General features: G+C 44.4%; 1 protein-coding gene across 5 annotated transcripts in view; it reads left to right on the forward strand.

The window, feature by feature from the left end:
* The first annotated feature begins 6,848 nt into the window (after positions 1-6,848).
* The window catches only part of LOC121554854 (speckle-type POZ protein-like A), a 39,971-nt gene continuing 22,733 nt past the window's right edge, over positions 6,849-24,086 (forward strand). For 2 of the 5 annotated variants that reach the window (XM_041868557.2, XM_045212061.1), the window contains exon 1: positions 13,794-13,988. In XM_041868557.2, coding sequence (XP_041724491.2) covers positions 13,794-13,988 — 195 coding nt within the window. The other 3 variants (XM_045212064.1, XM_045212062.1, XM_045212063.1) reach the window with 3 other exon arrangements.

Below are 24,086 nucleotides of genomic sequence, written 5' to 3' on the forward strand. Positions count from 1 at the left end.
ACCCTCCACATCTCTCAAAACAACTGGAGCACTGGGCCAGCCACTCTTAAATATCAACTGGGACAGCACCTTCCCACTAACGAGACGGACAAACCAGCACAGGTGTAACACATACTGACCAATGAGGTGAAACCAATCGGTGCGACCCATGTGCCAACGTGCTAACGTCCAACCTCGAAATATAAATGGAAAAACCAAAGCCTGTAGCCTATATAATATTAGGTATAACCTACACTATACAGAAGTATGTGGACACCCCTTCAAATTAGTGGATTCGGCTAGTTCAGCCACACCCATGCTGACAGGTGTATATAATCGAGCACACAGCCATGTAATCTCCATAGACAAACATTGGCAGTAGAATGGCCTTACTGAAGAGCTCAGTGACTTTCAACGTGGCACCGTCAAAGGATGCCACCTTTCCAGCAAGTCAGTTCGTCAAATTTCTGCCCTGCTAGAGCTGCCCGGCAGCCGCACACAAGCCTAAGATCGCCATGCGCAATGCCAAGCGTCGGCTGGAGTGGTGTAAAGCGAGCTATTGGACTCTGGAGCAGTGGAAACGCGTTCTCTGGAGTGATGAATCACACTCCACCATCTGGCAGTCCGACGGACGAATCTGGGTTTGGTGGATGCCAGGAGAACGCTACCTGCCCCAATGCATAGTGCCAACTGTAAAGTTTGGTGGAGGAGGAATAATGGTCTGGGGCTGTTTTTCATGGTTCGGGCTAGGCACCTTAGTTCCAGTGAAGGGAAATCTTAACGCTACAACATACAATGACATTCTAGACGATTCTGTGCTTCCAACTTTGTGGCAACAGTTTTTATTTATATTTAGTTATTGAACCTTTATTTCACTTTGGGGAAGGCCCTTTCCTGTTTCAGCATGACAATGCCAACGTGCAACCCTTGATACAGTTCGGAAATCAACTTTAGAGGTTTGTCAGACTGCCTTAAAATAATTTTAATCTTTGAAGCTTCTGGTTTGTCCAGTGTTTGTTGCACAGAGAGAATAAAGTGTTGCATCTGCAAAAGTTCACCTCAGTGCTGACTGGTCTTTCCTGGTTCCCTGACCCTGCACCTCAGTGCCATCGCAGACTGGTCTTCCCTGGTTCCCTGACCCTGCACCTCAGTGCTGACTGGTCTTCCCTGGTTCCCTGACCCTGCACCTCAGCGCCATCACAGACTGGTCTTCCCTGGTTCCCTGACCCTGCACCTCAGTGCCATCACAGACTGGTCTTCCCTGGTTCCCTGACCCTGCACCTCAGTGCCATCACAGACTGGTCTTCCCTGGTTCCCCTGACCCTGCACCTCAGTGCCATCACAGACTGGTCTTCCCTGGTTCCCTGACCCTGCACCTCAGTGCCATCACAGACTGGTCTTCCCTGGCTGCCTGACCCTGCACCTCAGTGCTGACTGGTCTTCCCTGGTTCCCTGACCCTGCACCTCAGTGCCATCACAGACTGGTCTTCCCTGGTTCCCTGACCCTGCACCTCAGTGCTGACTGGTCTTCCCTGGTTCCCTGACTCTGCACCTCAGTGCTGACTGGTCTTCCCTGGCTGCCTGACCCTGCACCTCAGTGCTGACTGGTCTTCCCTGGTTCCCTGACCCTGCACCTCAGTGCCATCACAGACTGGTCTTCCCTGGTTCCCTGACCCTGCACCTCAGTGCCATCACAGACTGGTCTTCCCTGGTTCCCTGACCCTGCACCTCAGTGCCATCACAGACTGGTCTTCCCTGGTTCCCTGACCCTGCACCTCAGTGCCATCACAGACTGGTCTTCCCTGGTTCCCTGACCCTGCACCTCAGTGCCATCACAGACTGGTCTTCCCTGGCTGCCTGACCCTGCACCTCAGTGCTGACTGGTCTTCCCTGGTTCCCTGACCCTGCACCTCAGCGCCATCACAGACTGGTCTTCCCTGGTTCCCTGACCCTGCACCTCAGCGCCATCACAGACTGGTCTTCCCTGGTTCCCTGACCCTGCACCTCAGTGCCATCACAGACTGGTCTTCCCTGGCTGCCTGACCCTGCACCTCAGCGCCATCACAGACTGGTCTTCCCTGGTTCCCTGACCCTGCACCTCAGTGCCATCACAGACTGGTCTTCCCTGGTTCCCTGACCCTGCACCTCAGTGCCATCACAGACTGGTCTTCCCTGGCTGCCTGACCCTGCACCTCAGCGCCATCACAGACTGGTCTTCCCTGGTTCCCTGACCCTGCACCTCAGCGCCATCACAGACTGGTCTTCCCTGGTTCCCTGACCCTGCACCTCAGTGCCATCACAGACTGGTCTTCCCTGGCTGCCTGACCCTGCACCTCAGCGCCATCACAGACTGATCTTCCCTGGTTCCCTGACCCTGCACCTCAGTGCCATCACAGACTGGTCTTCCCTGGTTCCCTGACCCTGCACCTCAGCGCCATCACAGACTGGTCTTCCCTGGTTCCCTGACCCTGCACCTCAGTGCCATCACAGACTGGTCTTCCCTGGCTGCCTGACCCTGCACCTCAGTGCCATCACAGACTGGTCTTCCCTGGTTCCCTGACCCTGCACCTCAGTGCCATCACAGACTGGTCTTCCCTGGTTCCCTGACCCTGCACCTCAGCGCCATCACAGACTGGTCTTCCCTGGTTCCCTGACCCTGCACCTCAGCGCCATCACAGACTGGTCTTCCCTGGTTCCCTGACCCTGCACCTCAGTGCCATCACAGACTGGTCTTCCCTGGCTGCCTGACCCTGCACCTCAGTGCCATCACAGACTGGTCTTCCCTGGTTCCCTGACCCTGCACCTCAGTGCCATCACAGACTGGTCTTCCCTGGTTCCCTGACCCTGCACCTCAGTGCCATCACAGACTGGTCTTCCCTGGTTCCCTGACCCTGCACCTCAGTGCCATCACAGACTGATCTTCCCTGGTTCCCTGACCCTTCACCTCAGTGCCATCACAGACTGGTCTTCCCTGGTTCCCTGACCCTGCACCTCAGTGCTGACTGGTCTTTCCTGGTTCCCTGACCCTGCACCTCAGTGCCATCACAGACTGGTCTTTCCTGGTTCCCTGACCCTGCACCTCAGTGCTGACTGGTCTTCCCTGGTTCCCTGACCCTGCACCTCAGTGCCATCACAGACTGGTCTTTCCTGGTTCCCTGACCCTGCACCTCAGTGCCATCACAGACTGGTCTTCCCTGGTTCCCTGACCCTGCACCTCAGTGCCATCACAGACTGGTCTTCCCTGGTTCCCTGACCCTGCACCTCAGTGCTGACTGGTCTTCCCTGGCTGCCTGACCCTGATGAGACCCCTGTCACCATCTGATCCTGCTCAGATGAGGCATGACAAAGAATTACCTTGGTGTACATTTATACATTATATTATCCAAGAATAGAATCAATGGTTCAATAATTGAAATTACCTTTATTCCCAGATCCCAGACTGATTGTTATAATATACTGCAAAATTCCCCTGAGCTCCGTAGACTGGTCTTCCCTGGCTCTGACCCTGCTGGGACACCTGTCACCATCTGATCCTGCTAAGAGATGATGATCATAGTGTTGTGTACTGACTGTGCACCATGACAGTGAAGGCTGTAGAGCTGTTTATACCATGTCAGTGTGAAAAGTAGGGAATTAGCTAGGGAAACTGACAGATCAATAACGTTACATTGCTATACTGACTGTGATTGAGGCAAAAATAATATCTAACGTTAGCCAACTTTTGGCTGGCTCTAATGGTACATCAACTGGCGAAAACGAGCCAAGTTAATTTACTTCTGTTGAAATGGGACAAAACAAAGGTTACAAAACATTTCCGTACACGCAACAGCTGTTAGATACTGCTACCTGTTTTGACAGGTATTACTAGAGACGTTGGTTTTGTCATTATTATCCAAGCATGTGCGTTAATCCAGAGGACGATTCACACAGGATTAGTTTTCCCAAACTGCCCCATGTAATTCCATATTTAAAAATAAATAAAATTAATGTAATTGATTAATGACGGAAGCCTGGAGGTTGTTATTGTAGGTGTGAAGCTATTTCAACATGTCTAAACATTAATAGGCTACACTGATATCTCGTGCTTGGCTGCCAAATGTATAGGTCTCCCCATAATATTTAAATTGATGAAGTGTGATCATAGTAATTATCTTAGTGATCCATGGTAGACGTCCCTCCTCATAACAATGCCCCCCATCCTGCTGATTTCAGCTGCTGAGCCGTATTTCCACTTGACTGTGTTTATGGATGAGAAAGTGAATTTGCCATTTCCAAAAAGTTTAGCAGGGATGCTGCTTTGCGATCTATTGCCTAGGACAGGGCTCTACAACCCTGTTTGTGGAGAGCTGGGTCATTCCTACCATGCGGTGCTTTTTCTGTCCCCAGGAAATATCAGTTCTTATTTGGTGTAAAATGTGGATTCCAAAAGGCTTTAAATATAAGGTCCGGTGTCATTTACCTTAAAAACACAAAAATATGTGTTTAAAATTGTATGCATTTTAAAAACTTTTTGTCAGTGGATGTAGGTGTTTTTGCCATGTCCTCAGGTGCTATCAACTTTCACAAGAAATATAAGCCTAAAATAATAAAATGTTTAAAATCTTAAAGTCTCTTTCATCAATAAAGTTTTTCATGATTATTGTATTTTTTATTTCAGATTTTCTGTATCCCTGATATCACTTTCCACCCTGTTAGTTTGTTGTAATTCTCCATTGAAGAAAACAACCCCTTCCTACAATAACACCACATTTTTCTTTACATTTTACGTCATTTAGCAGACGCTCTTATCCAGAGCGACTTACAGTTAGTGAATACATATTTTTTTTATACTGGCCCCCCGTGGGAATCGAACCCACAACCCTGGCGTTGCAAACGCCATGCTCTATCAACTGAGCTACATCCCTGCCAGCCATTCCCTCCCCTACCCTGGACGAATTGTGCGCCGCCCATGAGTCTCCCGGTCACGGCCGGCTGCGACAGAGCCTGGATTCGAACCAGGATCTAGTGGCACAGTTAGCACTGCGATGCAGTGCCTTAGACCACTGCACCACTCAGGAGACATTCAGGAAGTGCCAAAAACCTATGGTTTAAAGGTACATAAATATAAACACTCAGTTGTATCTATTTGTCCATGTTTCATGTCCATGTCTTAAAACTGCATTGTTGGTTAAGGGCTTGTCAGTAAGCGTTTCACTGTAAGGGCTATACCTGTTGGTTAAGGGCTTGTCAGTAAGCGTTTCACTGTAAGGGCTATACCTGTTGGTTAAGGGCTTGTCAGTAAGCGTTTCACTGTAAGGGCTATACCTGTTGGTTAAGGGCTTGTCAGTAAGCGTTTCACTGTAAGGGCTATACCTGTTGGTTAAGGGCTTGTCAGTAAGCGTTTCACTGTAAGGGCTATACCTGTTGGTTAAGGGCTTGTCAGTAAGCGTTTCACTGTAAGGGCTATACCTGTTGGTTAAGGGCTTGTCAGTAAGCGTTTCACTGTAAGGGCTATACCTGTTGGTTAAGGGCTTGTCAGTAAGCGTTTCACTGTAAGGGCTATACCTGTTGTATTCAGCACATGTAACATTTGATTTGATGTTGTTAGTTTGTATGTCCCACTCATACATTTCCACCCTATTAGGCTAAATTATTGAGAGATAAAAAAATCGAAATGTTAAAATATGTTTGATAGAGCAGTTAAAATCCTGTTCAAATGTTCACCATTATGCTAGCTCAATCTTGCTCACTCACAGAGCTATGGCTAATTTAGGCTCAACATCTCCTCCCTGTTAGGTGCCATCCACCCTTTTAGGATTATGGACAAATTGGAAAATGCACCCAAAAATGTGTGCCTGAGCTTGACCAATATGTTTTTCGTATAGGTCAAACATGTCCTTTTTCTGACGGAATACTGTTTTTTTTTCTCAAAGGTTTTGAGGTCCAAATGGCACCCTATTGTAGGAATGACCCAGCTACCCTCCTGTAGGTTTTCTCTCCAACCCTAATCCATCGCATCTGATTAAATAATGATGGTTGATAAACTGAATCAGGTTAGTTACTGGGGGTGAAGCAAAAACCTACTGGAAGGTAGCTTTCCAGGAACAGGGTTGGAGAGCCCTGACCTAGGACATCAACAGCCAGCCAGGGTTTCATTAAATAAACTATCGGTACAATACTTTTTATTTCACATTTGGGCCAAATTAAACTGATGCATTTGGCGATGTTCAACTTCAATTCAATGGCACTATGAAGAATAGCTTAGCCATACTCATTGATAGCCTAATATATACTTTAATATACGTTTGGTGAATTTATGAGGCATTGCTAGACAAGACATTGCTAGACACAGTTACCAAGATATAGCCTATGCGCACGGTTCTGACTGTCGGTCTATCTGCCCCGATCCTCTCCCCATTGCGGTTGCCCCTGCGGGCTAGTGTGTGATTGGTCTTCGGTCTGCTGCTGGTGGAATAGCTCAGCCTACTCATTGATAGCCCCTACTTTAGTGAAGGCCTTTAGCCTACATCTTTTGATTACCGATGCACGGTTCTGTCTGGTGGCTGACACGCCTACCTATGCCTGGCTGTGCCCCTCCCATCTCACTCTCTCTTTCTTTGCTGTGAAAGATGAGATAGTTTTGTGTTCTCGAAGTAGACTACGGCAAATAGTTTCCTCCATTGCAAAATACTGAATATTAGGAGTCAAGCTTGACGCCCAGAAATGCGAGTCGACGGGCAAGGTGTTGAGGAATCGATTATTTTGGAGTCGACTCCTCACCACTATCTAAAGCACACCGGGGGAGGTTACAAAAATGCAATTTCAGAATGTGTGTGTGTGTGTGTGTGTGTGTGTGTGTGTGTGTGGGGGGGGGTCATGTCCCCCGTCCCCAACGAAAGTTGTGCCCCTGAGTACAATGCAGTTGCAGAATAGAATGATATTATATGAAAGTATATACATTAGTAGTGAAGTAAGGTGACGTAACTATTGCATTGGTTCTGTAGACAAAACTGATTTCAGTGTGTACAGAATATGAATAAATGGTAAGTGTGTGGTAGGGTACAGTAGTCAGCCCAGGGTTCAGTGTGTGGGACAGTCTTGTGGCTTGGGGGTAGAGTCTGGCTTTGAGACAGGTGGTCCGAGACTTGATGTTGACCTGGGCGTTAGGAAGGCGGCAAATAGCAAGCAGGAGGACATTTTTTATTATCTGGGAAGCTGTTTACTAATCTGCCTCCACCTACCTAGTAAAGTAGCCTAGCATGTTAGACTCTGAAAAACATATATACATCTTACATAGCACTGAGCCTGGGAACATTTGAAACGCAGTTTCCCATTGTTTAGCTAGCTAAATAACTGATGGTGAAATGAACAGCTGAGATAAGATTCGTTGCATTTAGTGGAAGCATGGAAATGAAAGGTTCGTAGTTAAACATCTTATTTTTCAATTTCCCCTAGCTAGCTAGCTACCAGTACTGTACCAAGCAAGCTAACGTTAGCTAGCTAATATGTTTTCCCTCAGAGAATAAGCATGTTGTTGGACGCCGATGTATTTCTTAAACAATATGAGCAAACAAGCCTTGTAGCTAACTACCAATCATCACGTATTTTAGCATCTGTAGCCAACTTGTACGATGTGTTTTTAAAAAAATATTACGGTGAGGGGCCTTTGTTTCTAAGCGGTGCTTGATATTGACCAATTAGCAACAGTGATTTTAGCTACCGCTAGCTAGCAAGCTAACTTGGTTAGCCAGGCCTGGTCAAGCAGAGCAACCTTGTTAGGTAGCTAACGTTAGCTAGCTACAGTTTCCATTTAGTTAGCTACGAGTTATACCATCGTGGTATTGTTAGCGAACTAGTCAACCAGTTATTTAGTTGTAATTTTGATAGCCATCTCGCAGACGTTAACTAGCTAACTAATTAACTAGCTTGCTACCTAGCATGAAGCAATGCTAGCAATAGTGAGATTACAGCTTCACCAGCTAGCTAAAAATGTCGCTAGTTAGCTACAAGGCTTGTTTGCTCATATTGTTTAAGAAATACATCGGCGTCCAACAACATGCTTATTCTCTGAGGGAAAACATATTAGCTAGCTAACGTTCAACACTTTTTTTTTTTAAATTGCTCCTGCTTTTAACTTGCTATTGAGGCCAGGGGCTAGTTTGCTATATTGAATCTAGCTGGTTAACTTCAAAACAATAAAACCAGCTAACGTTAGCTAGCCAACAAAAATAACCTCAGAACTGAGTCTGGGCCAAATCAAGGATGACATCTTCTGGCTCATATTGTCAAATTAATTGTAGGCAGACAGACAATACCTCTGTCTTCACAGCTGATATTTCAGTACTGATAAAAAAGACCGGTCGTTATCTGGCTAGCAATGCTCCTCGACTAGCTAGCTAACCCATGATGGCTAACATTACATTTACATTTACGTCATTTAGCAGACGCTCTTATCCAGAGCGACTTACAAATTGCTAGCTAGTTTTGCCTGAAATATGTGGCCATTATATAGTAAAATGGGTCTCATCAAATTACATTCATAAAGCCCTAATAAGTAGTTTCATGTGGGATGCCTGATGATCAAGGTAAACGTTGATCATTTTGAGAGTTAACTTCCAGTAGGTAGCTAGCTGAAGAATATCAGACTACCTGTGTCATTTGACAGTAAGTCATAGCTACATCCATCATAAAAATATTCTAACATACATAGAATATAATTAACTTATTCTGACATTTCTGTTGGCTATTATCTGGGCATTGGTTGATCTGTGGCCATTTCAGGTCACTACTGCTATTTGAAAGACACTTCAGTTCAGGGCCAGACAGCAAAGGGTTTTACATCAAACTAATTGTTGATTGGTCCCAACAACTGTCTGAATGTTCTGTCCTCAGAGTGGGGCCTCCAGCCCGTACCATGAAGCAGTCAGTGATAACCTAGGTCCTAGGGAACACTGATCCATTCCTATTAATTAGATCACCCCATTTGAGAGGTGCGCACATGGGATTACCATCAATAGCATGAAATATAAGCCTTCTGGTGAGTACAAGTCAGACAGGTCGGATTTCTTACCAATTTAACCTTATTTTAGATGTTAGTCAATATGTCACTATGCATATATCCAGTTATTCACATTAATGTGTATTTGGATTACATAATCACCAGTCTAAATTAAAATGGTATGTCCAGGCAAATAAGAAACAGAAGTTAGAAAGTGGCAGGTGACATAGTCTAGCAGTGTCAGGGCAACAGCATTAGTGTTGTCTTCCAGACGTGTCTAGGGTGGTAGCAGGTCAGATGAGACAGGCCATGAACCACAACTAGCTAGATGAGGAGACAGTTGAGACAGGCCATTAAAAACAACTAGCTAGATGCTGAGGAGACAGTTGAGACAGGCCATTAAAAACAACTAACTAGATGCTGAGGAGACAGTTGAGACAGGCCATTAAAAACAACTAGCTAGATGCTGAGGAGTCAGTTGAGACAGGCCATTAAAAACAACTAGCTAGATGCTGAGGAGACAGTTGAGACAGGCCATTAAAAACAACTAGCTAGATGCTGAGGAGACAATTGAGACAGGCCATTAAAAACAACTATCTAGATGCTGAGGAGACAGTTGAGACAGGCCATTAAAAACAACTAGCTAGATGCTGAGGAGACAGTTGAGACAGGCCATTAAAAACAACTATCTAGATGCTGAGGAGACAATTGAGACAGGCCATTAAAAACAACTAGCTAGATGCTGAGGAGACAGTTGAGACAGGCCATGAACCACAACTAGCTAGATGCTGAGGAGACAGTTGAGACAGGCCATTAAAAACAACTATCTAGATGCTGAGGAGTCAGTTGAGACAGGCCATGAACCACAACTAGCTAGATGCTGAGGAGTCAGTTGAGACAGGCCATTAAAAACAACTATCTAGATGCTGAGGAGTCAGTTGAGACAGGCCATTAAAAACAACTAGCTAGAAGCTGAGGAGTCAGTTGAGACAGGCCATTAAAAACAACTAGCTAGATGCTGAGGAGACAGTTGAGACAGGCCATGAACCACAACTAGCTAGATGCTGAGGTGACAGTTGAGACAGGCCATTAAAAACAACTAGCTAGATGCTGAGGAGTCAGTTGAGACAGGCCATGAACCACAACTAGCTAGATGCTGAGGAGTCAGTTGAGACAGGCCACTAAAAACAACTAGCTAGATGCTGAGGAGACAGTTGAGACAGGCCATTAAAAACAACTAGCTAGATGCTGAGGAGACAGTTGAGACAGGCCATGAACCACAACTAGCTAGATGCTGAGGAGTCAGTTGAGACAGGCCACTAAAAACAACTAGCTAGATGCTGAGGAGACAGTTGAGACAGGCCATTAAAAACAACTAGCTAGATGCTGAGGAGACAGTTGAGACAGGCCATGAACCACAACTAGCTAGATGCTGAGGAGTCAGTTGAGACAGGCCATGAACCAATACTAGCTAGAAGCTGAGGAGTCAGTTGAGACAGGCCATTAAAAACAACTAGCTAGATGCTGAGGAGACAGTTGAGACAGGCCATGAACCACAACTAACTAGATGCTGAGGAGTCAGTTGAGACAGGCCATGAACCACAACTAGCTAGATGCTGAGGAGTCAGTTGAGACAGGCCATGAACCAATACTAGCTAGAAGCTGAGGAGTCAGTTGAGACAGGCCATTAAAAACAACTAGCTAGATGCTGAGGAGTCAGTTGAGACAGGCCATGAACCACAACTAGCTAGATGCTGAGGAGTCAGTTGAGACAGGCCATTAAAAACAACTAGCTAGATGCTGAGGAGACAGTTGAGACAGGCCATGAACCACAACTAGCTAGATGCTGAGGAGACAGTTGAGACAGGCCATGAACCACAACTAACTAGATGCTGAGGAGTCAGTTGAGACAGGCCATTAAAAACAACTAGCTAGATGCTGAGGAGACAGTTGAGACAGGCCATGAACCACAACTAGCTAGATGCTGAGGAGACAGTTGAGACAGGCCATGAACCACAACTAACTAGATGCTGAGGAGTCAGTTGAGACAGGCCATGAACCACAACTAGCTAGATGCTGAGGAGTCAGTTGAGACAGGCCATGAACCAATACTAGCTAGAAGCTGAGGAGTCAGTTGAGACAGGCCATTAAAAACAACTAGCTAGATGCTGAGGAGACAGTTGAGACAGGCCATGAACCACAACTAGCTAGATGCTGAGGAGACAGTTGAGACAGGCCATTAAAAACAACTAGCTAGATGCTGAGGAGACAGTTGAGACAGGCCATTAAAAACAACTAGCTAGATGCTGAGGAGTCAGTTGAGACAGGCCATGAACCACAACTATCTAGATGCTGAGGAGTCAGTTGAGACAGGCCATGAACCACAACTATCTAGATGCTGAGGAGTCAGTTGAGACAGGCCATGAACCACAACTATCTAGATGCTGAGGAGTCAGTTGAGACAGGCCATGAACCACAACTATCTAGATGCTGAGGAGTCAGTTGAGACAGGCCATGAACCACAACTAGCTAGAAGCTGAGGAGTCAGTTGAGACAGGCCATTAAAAACAACTATCTAGATGCTGAGGAGTCAGTTGAGACAGGCCATTAAAAACAACTAGCTAGAAGCTGAGGAGTCAGTTGAGACAGGCCATTAAAAACAACTAGCTAGATGCTGAGGAGACAGTTGAGACAGGCCATGAACCACAACTAGCTAGATGCTGAGGAGACAGTTGAGACAGGCCATTGTATCTCTCTCTCTCTCTCTCTCTCTCTCTCTCTGTCTCTCTGTCTCTCTCTCTTTGCGTCTCTCTCTGTCTCTCTCTCTTTGCGTCTCTCTCTGTGTCTCTCTCTGTGTGTCTCTCTCTCTCTGTGTCTCTATGTCTCTCTCTCTGTCTCTCTCTTTGCGTCTCTCTCTCTGCGTCTCTCTCTCTCTCTGTGTCTCTCTCTCTGTCTCTCTCTCTCTCTGTTTCTCTCTCTTTGCGTCTCTCTCTGTCTTTGCGTCTCTCTCTCTCTGTCTCTCTCTCTGTCTGTCTCTCTCTCTCTTTGCGTCTCTCTCTGTCTTTGCGTCTCTCTGTCTCTATGTCTCTGTGTCTCTCTCTCTCTCGGTCTCTCGCTCTTTGCGTCTCTATCTCTCTCTCTGTGTCTCTCTCAATTCAATTATATTCCATTGAAGGGTTTTATTGGCATGGGAAACGTATGTTAACGTTGCCAAAGCAAGTGAAGTAGATAGTAACCAAATGTGAAATAAAAATAAACAATAAATATTAACAGTAAACATTACACTCAGAAGTTCCAAAAGAATAAAGACATTTCAAATGTCATATTATGTCTATATACAGTGTTGTAACAATGTGCAAATAGTTAAAGTACAAATGGGAAAATAAATAATCATAAATATGGGTTGTATTTACAATGGTGTTTGTTCTTCACTGGTTGCCCTTTTCTTGTGGCGACAGGTCACAAATCTTGCTGCTGTGATTGCACACTGTGGTTTTTCACCCAGTAGATAAGGGAGTTTATCAAAATTGGGTTTGTTTTCGAATTCTTTGTGGATCTCTGTAATCTGAGGGAAATATGTGTCTCTAATATGGTCATACATTTGGCAGGAGGTTAGGAAGTGCAGCTCAGTTTCCACCTCATTTTGTGGGCAGTGTGCACATAGCCTGTCTTCTCTTGAGAGCCAGGTCAGCCTACGGAGGCCTTTCTCAATAGCAAGGCTATGCTTACTGAGTCTGTACATAGTCGAAGCTTTCCTTAAGTTTGGGTCAGTCACAGTGGTCAGGTATTCTGCCACTGCGTACTCTCTGTTTAGGGCCAAATAGCATTCTAGTTTGCTCTGTTTTTTTTGTTAATTCTTTCCAATGTGTCAAGTAATTCTCTTTTTGTTTTCCCATGATTTGGTTGGGTCTAATTGTGTTGTTGTCTTGGGGCTCTGTGGGGTCTGTTTGTGTTTGTGAACAGAGCCCCAGGACCAGCTTACTTAGGGGACTCTTCTCCAAGTTCATCTCTCTGTAGGTGATGGCTTTGTATGTAGGTGATGGCTTTGTTATGGAAGGTTTGGGAATCTCTTCCTTTTAAGTGGTTATAGAATTTAACGGCTCTTTTCTGGATTTTGATCATTAGCGGGTATCGGCCTAATTCTGCTCTGCATGCATTATTTGGTGTTTTTCGTTGTACACTGAGGATATTTTTGCAGAATTCTGCATGCAGTCTCAATTTGGTGTTTGTCCCATTTTGTGAATTCTTGGTTGGTGAGCGGACCCCAGACCTCACAACCATAAAGGGCAATGGGTTCTATAACTGATTCAAGTATTTTTAGCCAGATCCTAATTGGTATGTCAAATTATATGTTCCTTCTGATGGCATAGAAGGCCCTTCTTGCCTTGTCTCTCAGATCGTTCACAGCTTTGTGGAAGTTACCTATATCTCTCTCTCTCTCCTTCCACTCTCCATATATATCTCTCTCCTTCCCCTCTCTATATATCTCTACCTCCCCTTCATCTCTCTCTCTCACCTTCCCCTCTCCATCTCTCTCTCCCCTCTCCATCTCTCTCCCCTTCCACTCTATAAACCCTGTTCCTTAACCTTTAACCTGGCTTCAGTAGAATGTTGTGACTTGTCATCTGATGTGGTAATGCAGTGCTGATGGCTCAGTCTCAGTCTGATGTTGTTGTGTATTAGTCTTAACTGCTCCTCTGCTCCCCTGTAGGAAAGGTTAAGTGGTGAAGCTGCTGCTGAGGGGGAAGCCATGTCACGGGTCCCTTCCCCTCCTCCACCAGGGGACATGTCTACAGGGCCTGTGGCGGAGAGCTGGTGTTACACACAGGTAGGGGACATGGCTACAGGGCCTGTGGCGGAGAGCTGGTGTTACACACAGGTAGGGGACATGGCTACAGGGCCTGTGGCGGAGAGCTGGTGTTACACACAGGTAGGGGACATGGCTACAGGGCCTGTGGCGGAGAGCTGGTGTTACACACAGGTAGGGGACATGGCTACAGGGCCTGTGGCGGAGAGCTGGTGTTACACACAGGTAGGGGTGGGTGTAGGTAGGGGTGGGTGTGTGTAGGTAGGTGTGTGTGTGTGTAGGTAGGTGTGTGTAGGTGTGTGTGTGTGTGTAGGTAGGGGTGTGTAGGTAGGGGTGGGTGTGTGTAGGTGTGTGTGTGTAGGTAGGGGTGTGTAGGTAGGGGTGTGTAGGTGTGTGTGTGTAGGTAGGGGTGTGTAGGTAGGGTTGTGTAGGTAGGGGTGTGTAGGTGTGTGTGTGTAGGTAGGGGTGTGTAGGTGTGTGTGTGTAGGTAGGGGTGTGTGTGTCTGCCCACTGTCTCTCTGTGTGTAGGTAGGGGTGGGTGTGTGTAGGTGTGTGTGTGTGTGTAGGTAGGGGTGTGTGTGTCTGCCCACTGTCTCTCCATCATCAACATGCAGTCCCTTCAGAAAGTATTCACACCCCTGGACTTTTTCCGCATTCTGTTGTGTTACAGCCTGAATTTAAAATGGGTTAAATATAGTTGTTGTTTTTTGTCACTGGCCTACGCACAATACCCTATAATGTTAAAGTGGAATTATGTTTTTAGAAATTTTTACAAGTTAATAAATAATGAAAAGCTGAAATGTCTTGAGTCAATAAGTATTCAACCCCTTTGTTATGGCAAGCCTAAATAAGTTCAGGAGTAAAAATGTGCTTAACAAGTCACATTGCATGGACTCATGGTGTGTTCAAAAATAGTGTTTAATATGATTTTGTAGTCCACACATACAATTTATCTGTAAGGTCCCTCAGTCAAGCAGTGAATTGCAAACCCAATGCCTCGCAAAGAAGGGCACCTATTGGTAGATGGGTAAAAAAAAAAGCAGACATTGAATATCCCTTTGAGCATGGTCTTATTAATTAATTAATTGCATCTACTTTGGATGGTGTATCAATACACCCAGTCACTACAAAGATTCAGGCGTCCTTCCTAACTCAGTTGCCGGAGAGGAAGGAAACCGCTCAGGGATTTCACCATGAGGCCAATGGTGACTTTAACCGATGTTAAAAGTCAATGTCCGCCCCCCCTTGGAAATCTAATTAGCTTAAGAGACTCTCACGAACATGTACATGGACTCACAAGCCTCGTCTGAAGGTAGGCTGTTCTGAGGGCAAAAGGGGGTGCAACTCAATATCAGGAAGGTGTATATGGAAGTAGTTTAGTGGCAATATTTTTTTGTTAAATAAAACAAATAATTCCTGATATTTCTTATACAGTGCATTCGGAAATTATTCAGACCCCTTACCTTTTTCCACATTTTGTTACGTTACAGCCTTATTCTAAAATTGATTACATTTTTTAAAAATCCTCATCAATCTACACACAATACCCCATAATGACAAAGTGAAACGTTTTTTTGACATTTTTGCAGATTTATAAAAATAAAAAAACTGATATCACATTTACATAAGTATTCAGACCTTTTACTCAGTACTTTGTTGAAAAAGTCAAGGGGTCTGAATACTTTCCGAATGCACTGTATCTCTCAGATATAGGACAGACACTAAAATACACTTTTTCCATGAATGAATGAGTTATTCAATAACGCTTCCATGGGCTAGTAGCAGGAAGGCTAGACTCTTAAGGATTAAAATAGTTAGAGTTTAATGGCTGTGATAGGAGAAGACTGAGGATGGATCAACAACATTGACAGTGAAGAAAAGAGGAAGCCTGTACAGAATGCAAACATTCCAAAACATGCATCCTGTTCGCAATAAGGCACTAAAGTAATACGGCACAAAATGTGGCAAAGCAATTACATTTTTGTCCTGAATACAAAGTTTTATGTTTGTGGAAAATACAACACATTACTGAGTACCACTCTCCATATTTCCAAGCATAGTGGTGGCTGCATTCTGTTACGGGTATGCTTATAATCGTTAAGGACTGGGGAGTTTTTGAGGATAAAAAGAAACAGAATGGAGCTAAGCACAGGCAAAATCCTAGAGGAAAAACCTGGTTCAGTCTGCTTTCCACCAGACACTGGGAGATTAATTCACCTTTCCGCAGGATAATAACCTAAAACACAAGGCCAAATATACACTTGAGTTGCTTAGACGACAAGATGACAGTGAATGTTCCTGAGTAGCCTAGTTACAGTTTTGACTTAAATCGGCTTGAAAATTATCCAGAAAGACTCACAGCTGTAATCTCTGCCAAAGGTGATTCTAACATACTTATATCTTGCATGGAGCCCCAGACCGAGGGTGATTGACCGTCATCTTGAAGTTCTTCCATTTTCTAATAATTGCGCCAACAGTTGTTGCCTTCTCACCAAGCTGCTTGCCTATTGTCCTGTAGCCCATCCCAGCCTTGTGCAGGTCTACAATTGTATCCCTGATGTTCTTACACAGCTCTCTGGTCTTGGCCATTGTGGAGAGGTTGGAGTCTGTTTGATTGAGTGTGTGGACAGGTGTCTTTTATACAGGTAACGAGTTCAAACAGGTGCAGTTAATACAGGTAATGAGTGGAGAACAGGAGGGCTTCTTAAAGAAAAACTAACAGGTCTGTGAGAGCCGGAATTCTTACTGGTTGGTAGGTGATCAAATACTTATGTCATGCAATAAAATGCAAATTAATTACTTAAAAATCATACAATGTGATTTTCTGGATTTTTGTTTTAGATTCCGTCTCTCACAGTTGAAGTGTACCTATGATAAAAATTACAGACCTCTACATGCTTTGTAAGTAGGAAAACCTGCAAAATCGGCAGTGTATCAAATACTTGTTCTCCCCACTGTATATTGACTCAGGGGTGTAAATACTTATGTAAATTTGATATTTCTGTATTTCATTTTCAATAAATTAGCAAAAATGTCTAAATATGTTTTCACTTTGTCATTATGAGGTATTGTGTGTAGAATTGTAGGGAAAACATATATTAAATCCATTTTGAATTCAGGCTGTAACACAGCAAAATGTGTAAGTCAAGGGGTGTGAATACTTTCTGAAGGGGTTGTATGCAAAAACTAAAGCAGGAAGCACCAGTGACTCGGTTAATACAAAAGTGGTCAGATGACGCAGATGCTAAGCTACAGGACTGTTTTGCTAGCACAGACTGGAACATGTTCCGGGATTCTTCAGATAGCATTGAGGAGTACACCACATCAGTCACTGGCTTCATCAATAAGTGCATCGATGATGTCGTCCCCACAGTGACCGTACGTACATACCCCAACCAGAAGCCATGGATTACAGGAAACATCAGCACTGAGCTAAAGGGACGCTTATAACCCGGACGCTTATAAGAAATCCCGCTATGCCCTCCGACGAACCATCAAACAGGCAAAGAGTCAATACAGGACTAAGATTGAATCGTACTACACTGGCTCTGACGCTCGTCGGATGTGGCAGGGCTTGAAAACAATTACAGACTACAAAGGGAAGCACAGCCGCGAGCTGCCCAGTGACACAAGACTTCCAGACGAGCTAAACCACTTCTATGCTCGCTTCGAGGCAAGCAACACTGAAGCATGCATGAGATCACCAGCTGTTCCGGATGACTATGTGATCACGCTCTCCGTAGCCGATGTGAGTAAGACTTTTAAGCAGGTCAACATTCACAAGGCCGCAGGGCCAGACGGATTACCAGGACGTGTACTCCGAGCATGTGCTGACCAACTGGCAAGTGTCTTCACTGACATTTTCAACATGTCCCTGACTGAGTCTGTAATACCAACATGTTTCAAGCAGACCACCATAGTCCCCGTGCCCAAGGACTCTAAGATAACCTGCCTGAATGACTACCGACCCGTAGCACTGACGTCTGTAGCCATGAAGTGCTTTGAAAGGCTGGTCATGGCTCACATCAACAGCATTATCCCAGAAACCCTAGACCCACTCCAATTTGCATACCGCCCCAACAGATCCACAGATGATGCAATCTCTATTGCACTCCACACTGCCCTTTCCCACCTGGACAAGAGGAACACCTACGTGAGAATGCTAGTCATTGACTACAGCTCAGCATTCAACACCATAGTGCCCTCAAAGCTCATCACTATGCTACTGATCCTCAACACGGGGGCCCCTCAGGGGTACGTGCTCAGTCCCCTCCTGTACTCCCTGTTCACCCATGACTGCATGGCCAGGCACGACTCCAACACCATCCTTGGCATTCTCTCAACCAGCTTCATGAGGTAGTCATCTGAAATGCATTTCAATTAACAGGTGCGCCTTCTTAAAAGTTAATTTGTGGAATTTCTTTCCTTCTTAATGCGTTTGAGCCAATCGGTTATGTTGCGACAAGGTAGGGGGGTATACAGAAGATAGCCCTATTTGGTAAAAAAACAAGTCCATATTATGGCAACACCTCAAATAAGCAAAGAGAAATGACAGTCCATCATTACTTTAACACATGAAGGTCAGTCAATAAGGAACATTTCAAGAACTTTGATAGTTTCTACAAGTGCCGCCGCAGTGGTCTAAGGCACTGCATCGCAGTGCTAGCTGTGCCACTAGAGATCCTGGTTCGAATCCAGGCTCTGTCATAGCCGGCCGCGACCGGGAGACCCATGGGGCGGCACACAGTTGGCCCAGCGTCGTCCAGGGTAGGGGAGGGAATGGTCGGCAGGGATGTAGAGCATGGCGTTTGCAACGCCAGGGTTGTGGGTTCGATTCCCACGGGGGGTATGAAAAATAAAAAAATAATGTATGGACTCACTAACTGTAAGTCGCTCTGGATAAGAGCGTCTGCTAAATGACTAAAATGTAAAATGTAAATGTAATTAAGTTTGCCGACAACACAACAGTGGTAGGCCTGATCACCGACAACGATGAGACAGCCTATAGGGAGGAGGTCAGAGACCTGGCCGTGTGGTGCCAGGATAACAACCTCTCCCTCAACATGACCAAGACAAAGGAGATGATTGTGGACTACAGGAAAAAAAAGAGGACTGAGCACGCACCCATTCTCCTCGACGGGGCTGTAGTGGAACAGGTTGAGAGCTTCAAGTTCCTTGGTGTCCACATCACCAACGAACTATCATGGTCCAAACACACCAAGACAGTTGTGAAGAGGGCACGACAAAGCCTATTATTCCCCCTCAGGAGACTGAAAAGATTTGGCATGGGTCCTCAGATCCTCAAAAAATTATACAGCTGCACCATCGAGAGCATCCTGACTGGTTGCATCACCGCCTGGTATGGCAACTGCTTGGCCTCCGACCGCAAGGCACTACAGAGGGTAGTGCGTACGGCCCAGTACATCACTGGGGCCAAGCTTCCTGCCATCCAGGACCTCTATACCAGGCGGTGTCAGAGGAAGGCCCAAAAAATTGCCAAAAACTCCAGCCACCCTAGCCATAGACTGTTCTCTCTGCTTCCGCACGGCAAGCGGTACCGGAGTGCCAAGTTTAGGTCCAAAAGGCTTCTTAACAAAATCAAATCAAATCACATTTTATTGGTCACATGCGCCGAATACAACAGTTGCAGACATTACAGTGAAATGCTTACTTACAGCCCTTAACCAACAGTGCATTTATTTTTAACAAAAAAAGTAAAAATAAAACAACAACAAAAAAAGTGTTGAGAAAAAAAAGAGCAGAAGTAAAATAAGTGACAGTAGGGAGGCTATATATACAGGGGGGTACCGTTGCAGAGTCAATGTGCGGGGGCACCGGCTAGTTGAGGTAGTTGAGGTAATATGTACATGTGGGTAGAGTTAAAGTGACTATGCATAAATAATTAACAGAGTAGCAGCAGCGTAAAAAGGATGGGGTGGGGGGGCAGTGCAAATAGTCCGGGTAGCCATGATTAGCTGTTCAGGAGTCTTATGGCTTGGGGGTAGAAGCTGTTGAGAAGTCTTTTGGACCTAGACTTGGCACTCCGGTACCGCTTGCCGTGCGGTAGCAGAGAGAACAGTCTATGACTAGGGTGGCTGGAGTCTTTTTATTTTATTTATTTTTATTTCACCTTTATTTAACCAGGTAAACCAGTTGAGAACAAGTTGTCATTTACAACTGCGACCTGGCCAAGATAAAGCAAAGCAGTGCGATAAAAACAACAACACAGAGTTACATATGGGGTAAAACAAAACAAAGTCAAAAAAAAAATACAACAGAAATACATATATATACAGTGTGTGCAAATTTAGCAAGTTATGGAGGTAAGGCAATAAAATAGGCTATAGTGCAAAATAATTACAATTAGTATTAACACTGGAATGATAGATGTGCAAGAGATGATGTGCAAATAGAGATACTGGGGTGCAAATGAGCAAAATAAATAACAATATGGGGATGAGGTAGTTGGGTGGGCTAATTACAGATGGGCTGTGTACAGGTGCAGTGATCGGTAAGGTGCTCTGACAACTGATGCTTAAAGTTAGTGAGGGAGATAAGTGTCTCCAGCTTCAGAGATTTTTGCAATTTGTTCCAATTTTTGCAAATTGTTTGACAATTTTGAGGGCCTTCCTCTGACACCGCCTGGTATAGAGGTCCTGGATGGCAGGAAGCAGCTTCTACCCCCCCAGCTTCTACCCCCAAGCCATCATGGCTACCCGGACTATTTACTTTGTTGTCGTCCCCCCCTTTACGCTGCTGCTACTCTGTTTATTATCTATGCATAGTCACTTTACCTCTACCTACATGTATATATTACCTCAACTACCAACACTGCTGCTACTCTGTTTATTATCTATGCATAGTCACTTTACCTCTACCTACATGTATATATTACCTCAACTACCAACACTGCTGCCACTCTGTTTATTATCTATGCATAGTCACTTTACCTCTACCTACATGTATATATTACCTCAATTACCTCGACTAACCTGTGCCCCCGCACATTGACACTTTACTGGTACCCCCTGTATATAGCCTCCCTACTGTTATTTTACTGCTGCTCTATTTTACTTGTCTCTTTTTTACTTCAGTTTATTTTAGTAAATACTTTCTTAACACTTATTTTTCTTAACTGCATTGTTGGTTAAGGTCTTGTAAGTAAGCATTTCACTGTACGGTCTACACCTGTTGTATTCGGCGTATGTGACAAATAACATTTGATTTGATTTGTTGCAAAACCAGCAGCTACTCTTCCTGGGGTCCACACGAAACATTACATAATACAGAACATTAATAGACTAGAACAGAACAACATAAACAATTTTGAAAGACACACGTAGCCTAAATATCAATACATAGACACAAACTATCAAGGTCAAATAGGGGAGAGGCTTTGTGCCGTGAGGTGTTGTTTTATCAGTTTTTTTTAAACCAGGTTTGCTGTTTATTTGAGCAATATGAGATGGAACAGATTTCCATGCAATAATGGCTCTATATAATACTGTTCTGGATTTGGGGACTATGAAAAGACCCCTGGTGGCGTGTCTAGTGGGGTAAGTGTGTGTGTCAGAGCTGTGTGTAAGTTGACTATGCAAACAATTTGGAATTTTCAACAAATTAATGTTTCTTATAAAAAGAAGAAGTGATGCAGTCAGTCTCTCCTCAACTCTTAGCCAAGAGAGATTGGCAGGAATAGTATTTATATCAGCCCTCTGATTACCATGAAGAGCAAGACGTGCTGCTCTGTTCTGGGCCAGCTGCAGCTTAACTAGGTCCTGCTCTGTTCTGGGCCAGCTGCATCTTAACTAGGTCCTGCTCTGTTCTGGGCCAGCTGCAGCTTAACTGGGTCCTGCTCTGTTCTGGGCCAGCTGCATCTTAACTAGGTCCTGCTCTGTTCTGGGCCAGCTGCAGCTTAACTAGGTCCTGCTCTGTTCTGGGCCAGCTGCAGATTAACTAGGTCTTTCCTTGCAGCACTGGACCACATGACTGGACAATAATCAAGATTAGACAAAACTAGAGCCTGCAGAACTTGCTGTTTGGAGTGTGGTGTCAAAAAAGCAGAGCATCTCTTTATTACGGACAGACCTCTTTTTTTGTTGTTGACCATGACAGTTTATAGTCTAACGCCAAATAATTTAGTCTTCTCAACTTGTTCAACAGCCACACCATTCATTACCAGATTCAGCTGAGGTCTAGAACTTAGGGAATGATTTGTACCAAATACAATGCTCTTAGTTACTGGCCACCCATTCCAAAACAGACCAACTCTTTAAGGGTTTCAGTGACTTCATTAGCTGTGGCTGCTGATTCATATATGGTTGAATCATCAGCATACATAGACACACATGCTTTGTTTAATGCCAGTGGCAGGTCATTGGTAAAAATAGAAAAGAGTAGAGAGCTGCCCTGCGGTACACCACACTTTACATGTTTGACATTAGAGAAGCTTCCGTTAACCTCTACGGGATTGGTGTCCCGTATACGGGACGATTGAGCTAACGTGCGCTAATGTGATTAGCATGACTGTTGTAAATAACAGCAAACTTTCCAGGACATAGACATGTCTTATATGGGCAGAAAGCTTAAATTATTGTTAATCTAACTGCACTGTCCAATTTACAGTAGCTATTACAGTGAAAAGATACCATACTATTGTTTGAGGAGAGTGCACAACAACAACAAAATTATCACGGCAACTGGTTTGATACATTCACCTCAGTAATCTTGCTCTGATTTGTCATCCTAAGGGTCCCAGTGATTAAATGTAGCATAGTTTTGTTTGATAAAATCAATTTTTATTTTCAAATGTAGGAACTGGGTGCTACAGTTTGAAACTCTGCTGTCTCTGGCTCCACACCCACCCCGCCCGGCCATCTAGATGTGTGAAAGTTAGTGTATAAGCTAATGATCCATCATGTATGACATTCCTGGGAGTGTGTAAACTTACATTTTGTATTACCATATCATTTTTGTATGTTCTCTATAGTTATGTACTTGAAAATGTATCAATTGACCAATTCGGCACGTATGGGCAGACTTGATACAAAATAGTCCAGTATTGCAATGCTTCGCTGGATCAATCTGAAACTTTGCACACACACTGCTGCCATCTAGTGGCCAACATCTAAACTGCGCCTAAACTGCAATATTATAATGTGGCCTTTCTCTTGCATTTCAAAGATAATGGAACAAAAAAAATTATAGAAAATGCATGTTTTTTTGTTTGTATTATCTTTTACCAGATCTAATGTGTGTTATTCTCCTACATTAATTTCAAATTTCCACAAACTTCAAAGTGTTTCATTTCAAATGATATCAAGAATATGCATATCCTTGCTTCAGGTCCTGAGCTACAGGCAGTTAGATTTGGGTGTGTCATTTTAGGCGGAAATTGAAAACAAGGGTCCGATCCTTAAGAGGTTAAAGAAAACCCTTTGAGTTCTATTAGATAGATAGCTCTGAATCCACTATATGGCAGAGGTTACAAAGCCATAATACATACGTTTTCTCAACAACAGGTTATGGTCAGTAATATCAAAGGCTGCACTGAAATCTAACAGTACAGCTCCCACAATCTTCTTATTATCAATTTCTTTCAACCAATCATCAGTCATTTGTGTCAGTGCAGTACATGTTGAGTGCCCTTCTCTATAAGCATGCTGAAAGTCTGTTGTTAATTTGTTTACAGAGAAATAGCTTTGTACTTGGTCAAACACCATTTTTTCCAACAGTTTGCTAAGAGCTGGCAGCAAGCTGATAGGTCTGCTGTTAGAACCAGTAAAGGCTGCTTTACCATTCTCGGGTAGCGGAATGACTTTGGCTTCCCTCCAGGCCTGAGGACAAAGACTTTCCTCAAGGCTCAGATTAAAGATATGACAGATAGGAGTGGCTATAGAGTCAGCTACCATCCTCAGTAGCTTTCCATCTAAGTTGTCAATGCCAGGAGGTTTGTCATTCTTGATCAATATAAAAAAAAAATCCACCTCTCCCACACTAACTTTACAAAAATTCAAACTTGCAATGCTTTTCTTTCATTATTTGTTTTTTTTATGCATTGTGAGTACCATGTATTGTGCTCTTGTTATTACGGGTCTCGTCCCGTGTATTGTTTAGAGGATTACACCTCGCTCTTTTGTTTAGGTTACATCCCTGTGTTATATATATTTACGTGTTTGTTTTGGGCTTCGTCCCCATCAAAAATAAAACCCCTATTACGTATTCCTGCCCCAGTCTTCAAATCCTTATACAACGTGACAGAAAAATCAACCCAATAAAATGGAGACAGGGGAAAGGCTTAGCTGGCGACCATCGTAGAGACAG

The sequence above is a fragment of the Coregonus clupeaformis genome, chromosome 40, assembly GCF_020615455.1.
Source record: "Coregonus clupeaformis isolate EN_2021a chromosome 40, ASM2061545v1, whole genome shotgun sequence".
In the NCBI taxonomy this organism is placed as follows: domain Eukaryota; kingdom Metazoa; phylum Chordata; class Actinopteri; order Salmoniformes; family Salmonidae; genus Coregonus; species Coregonus clupeaformis.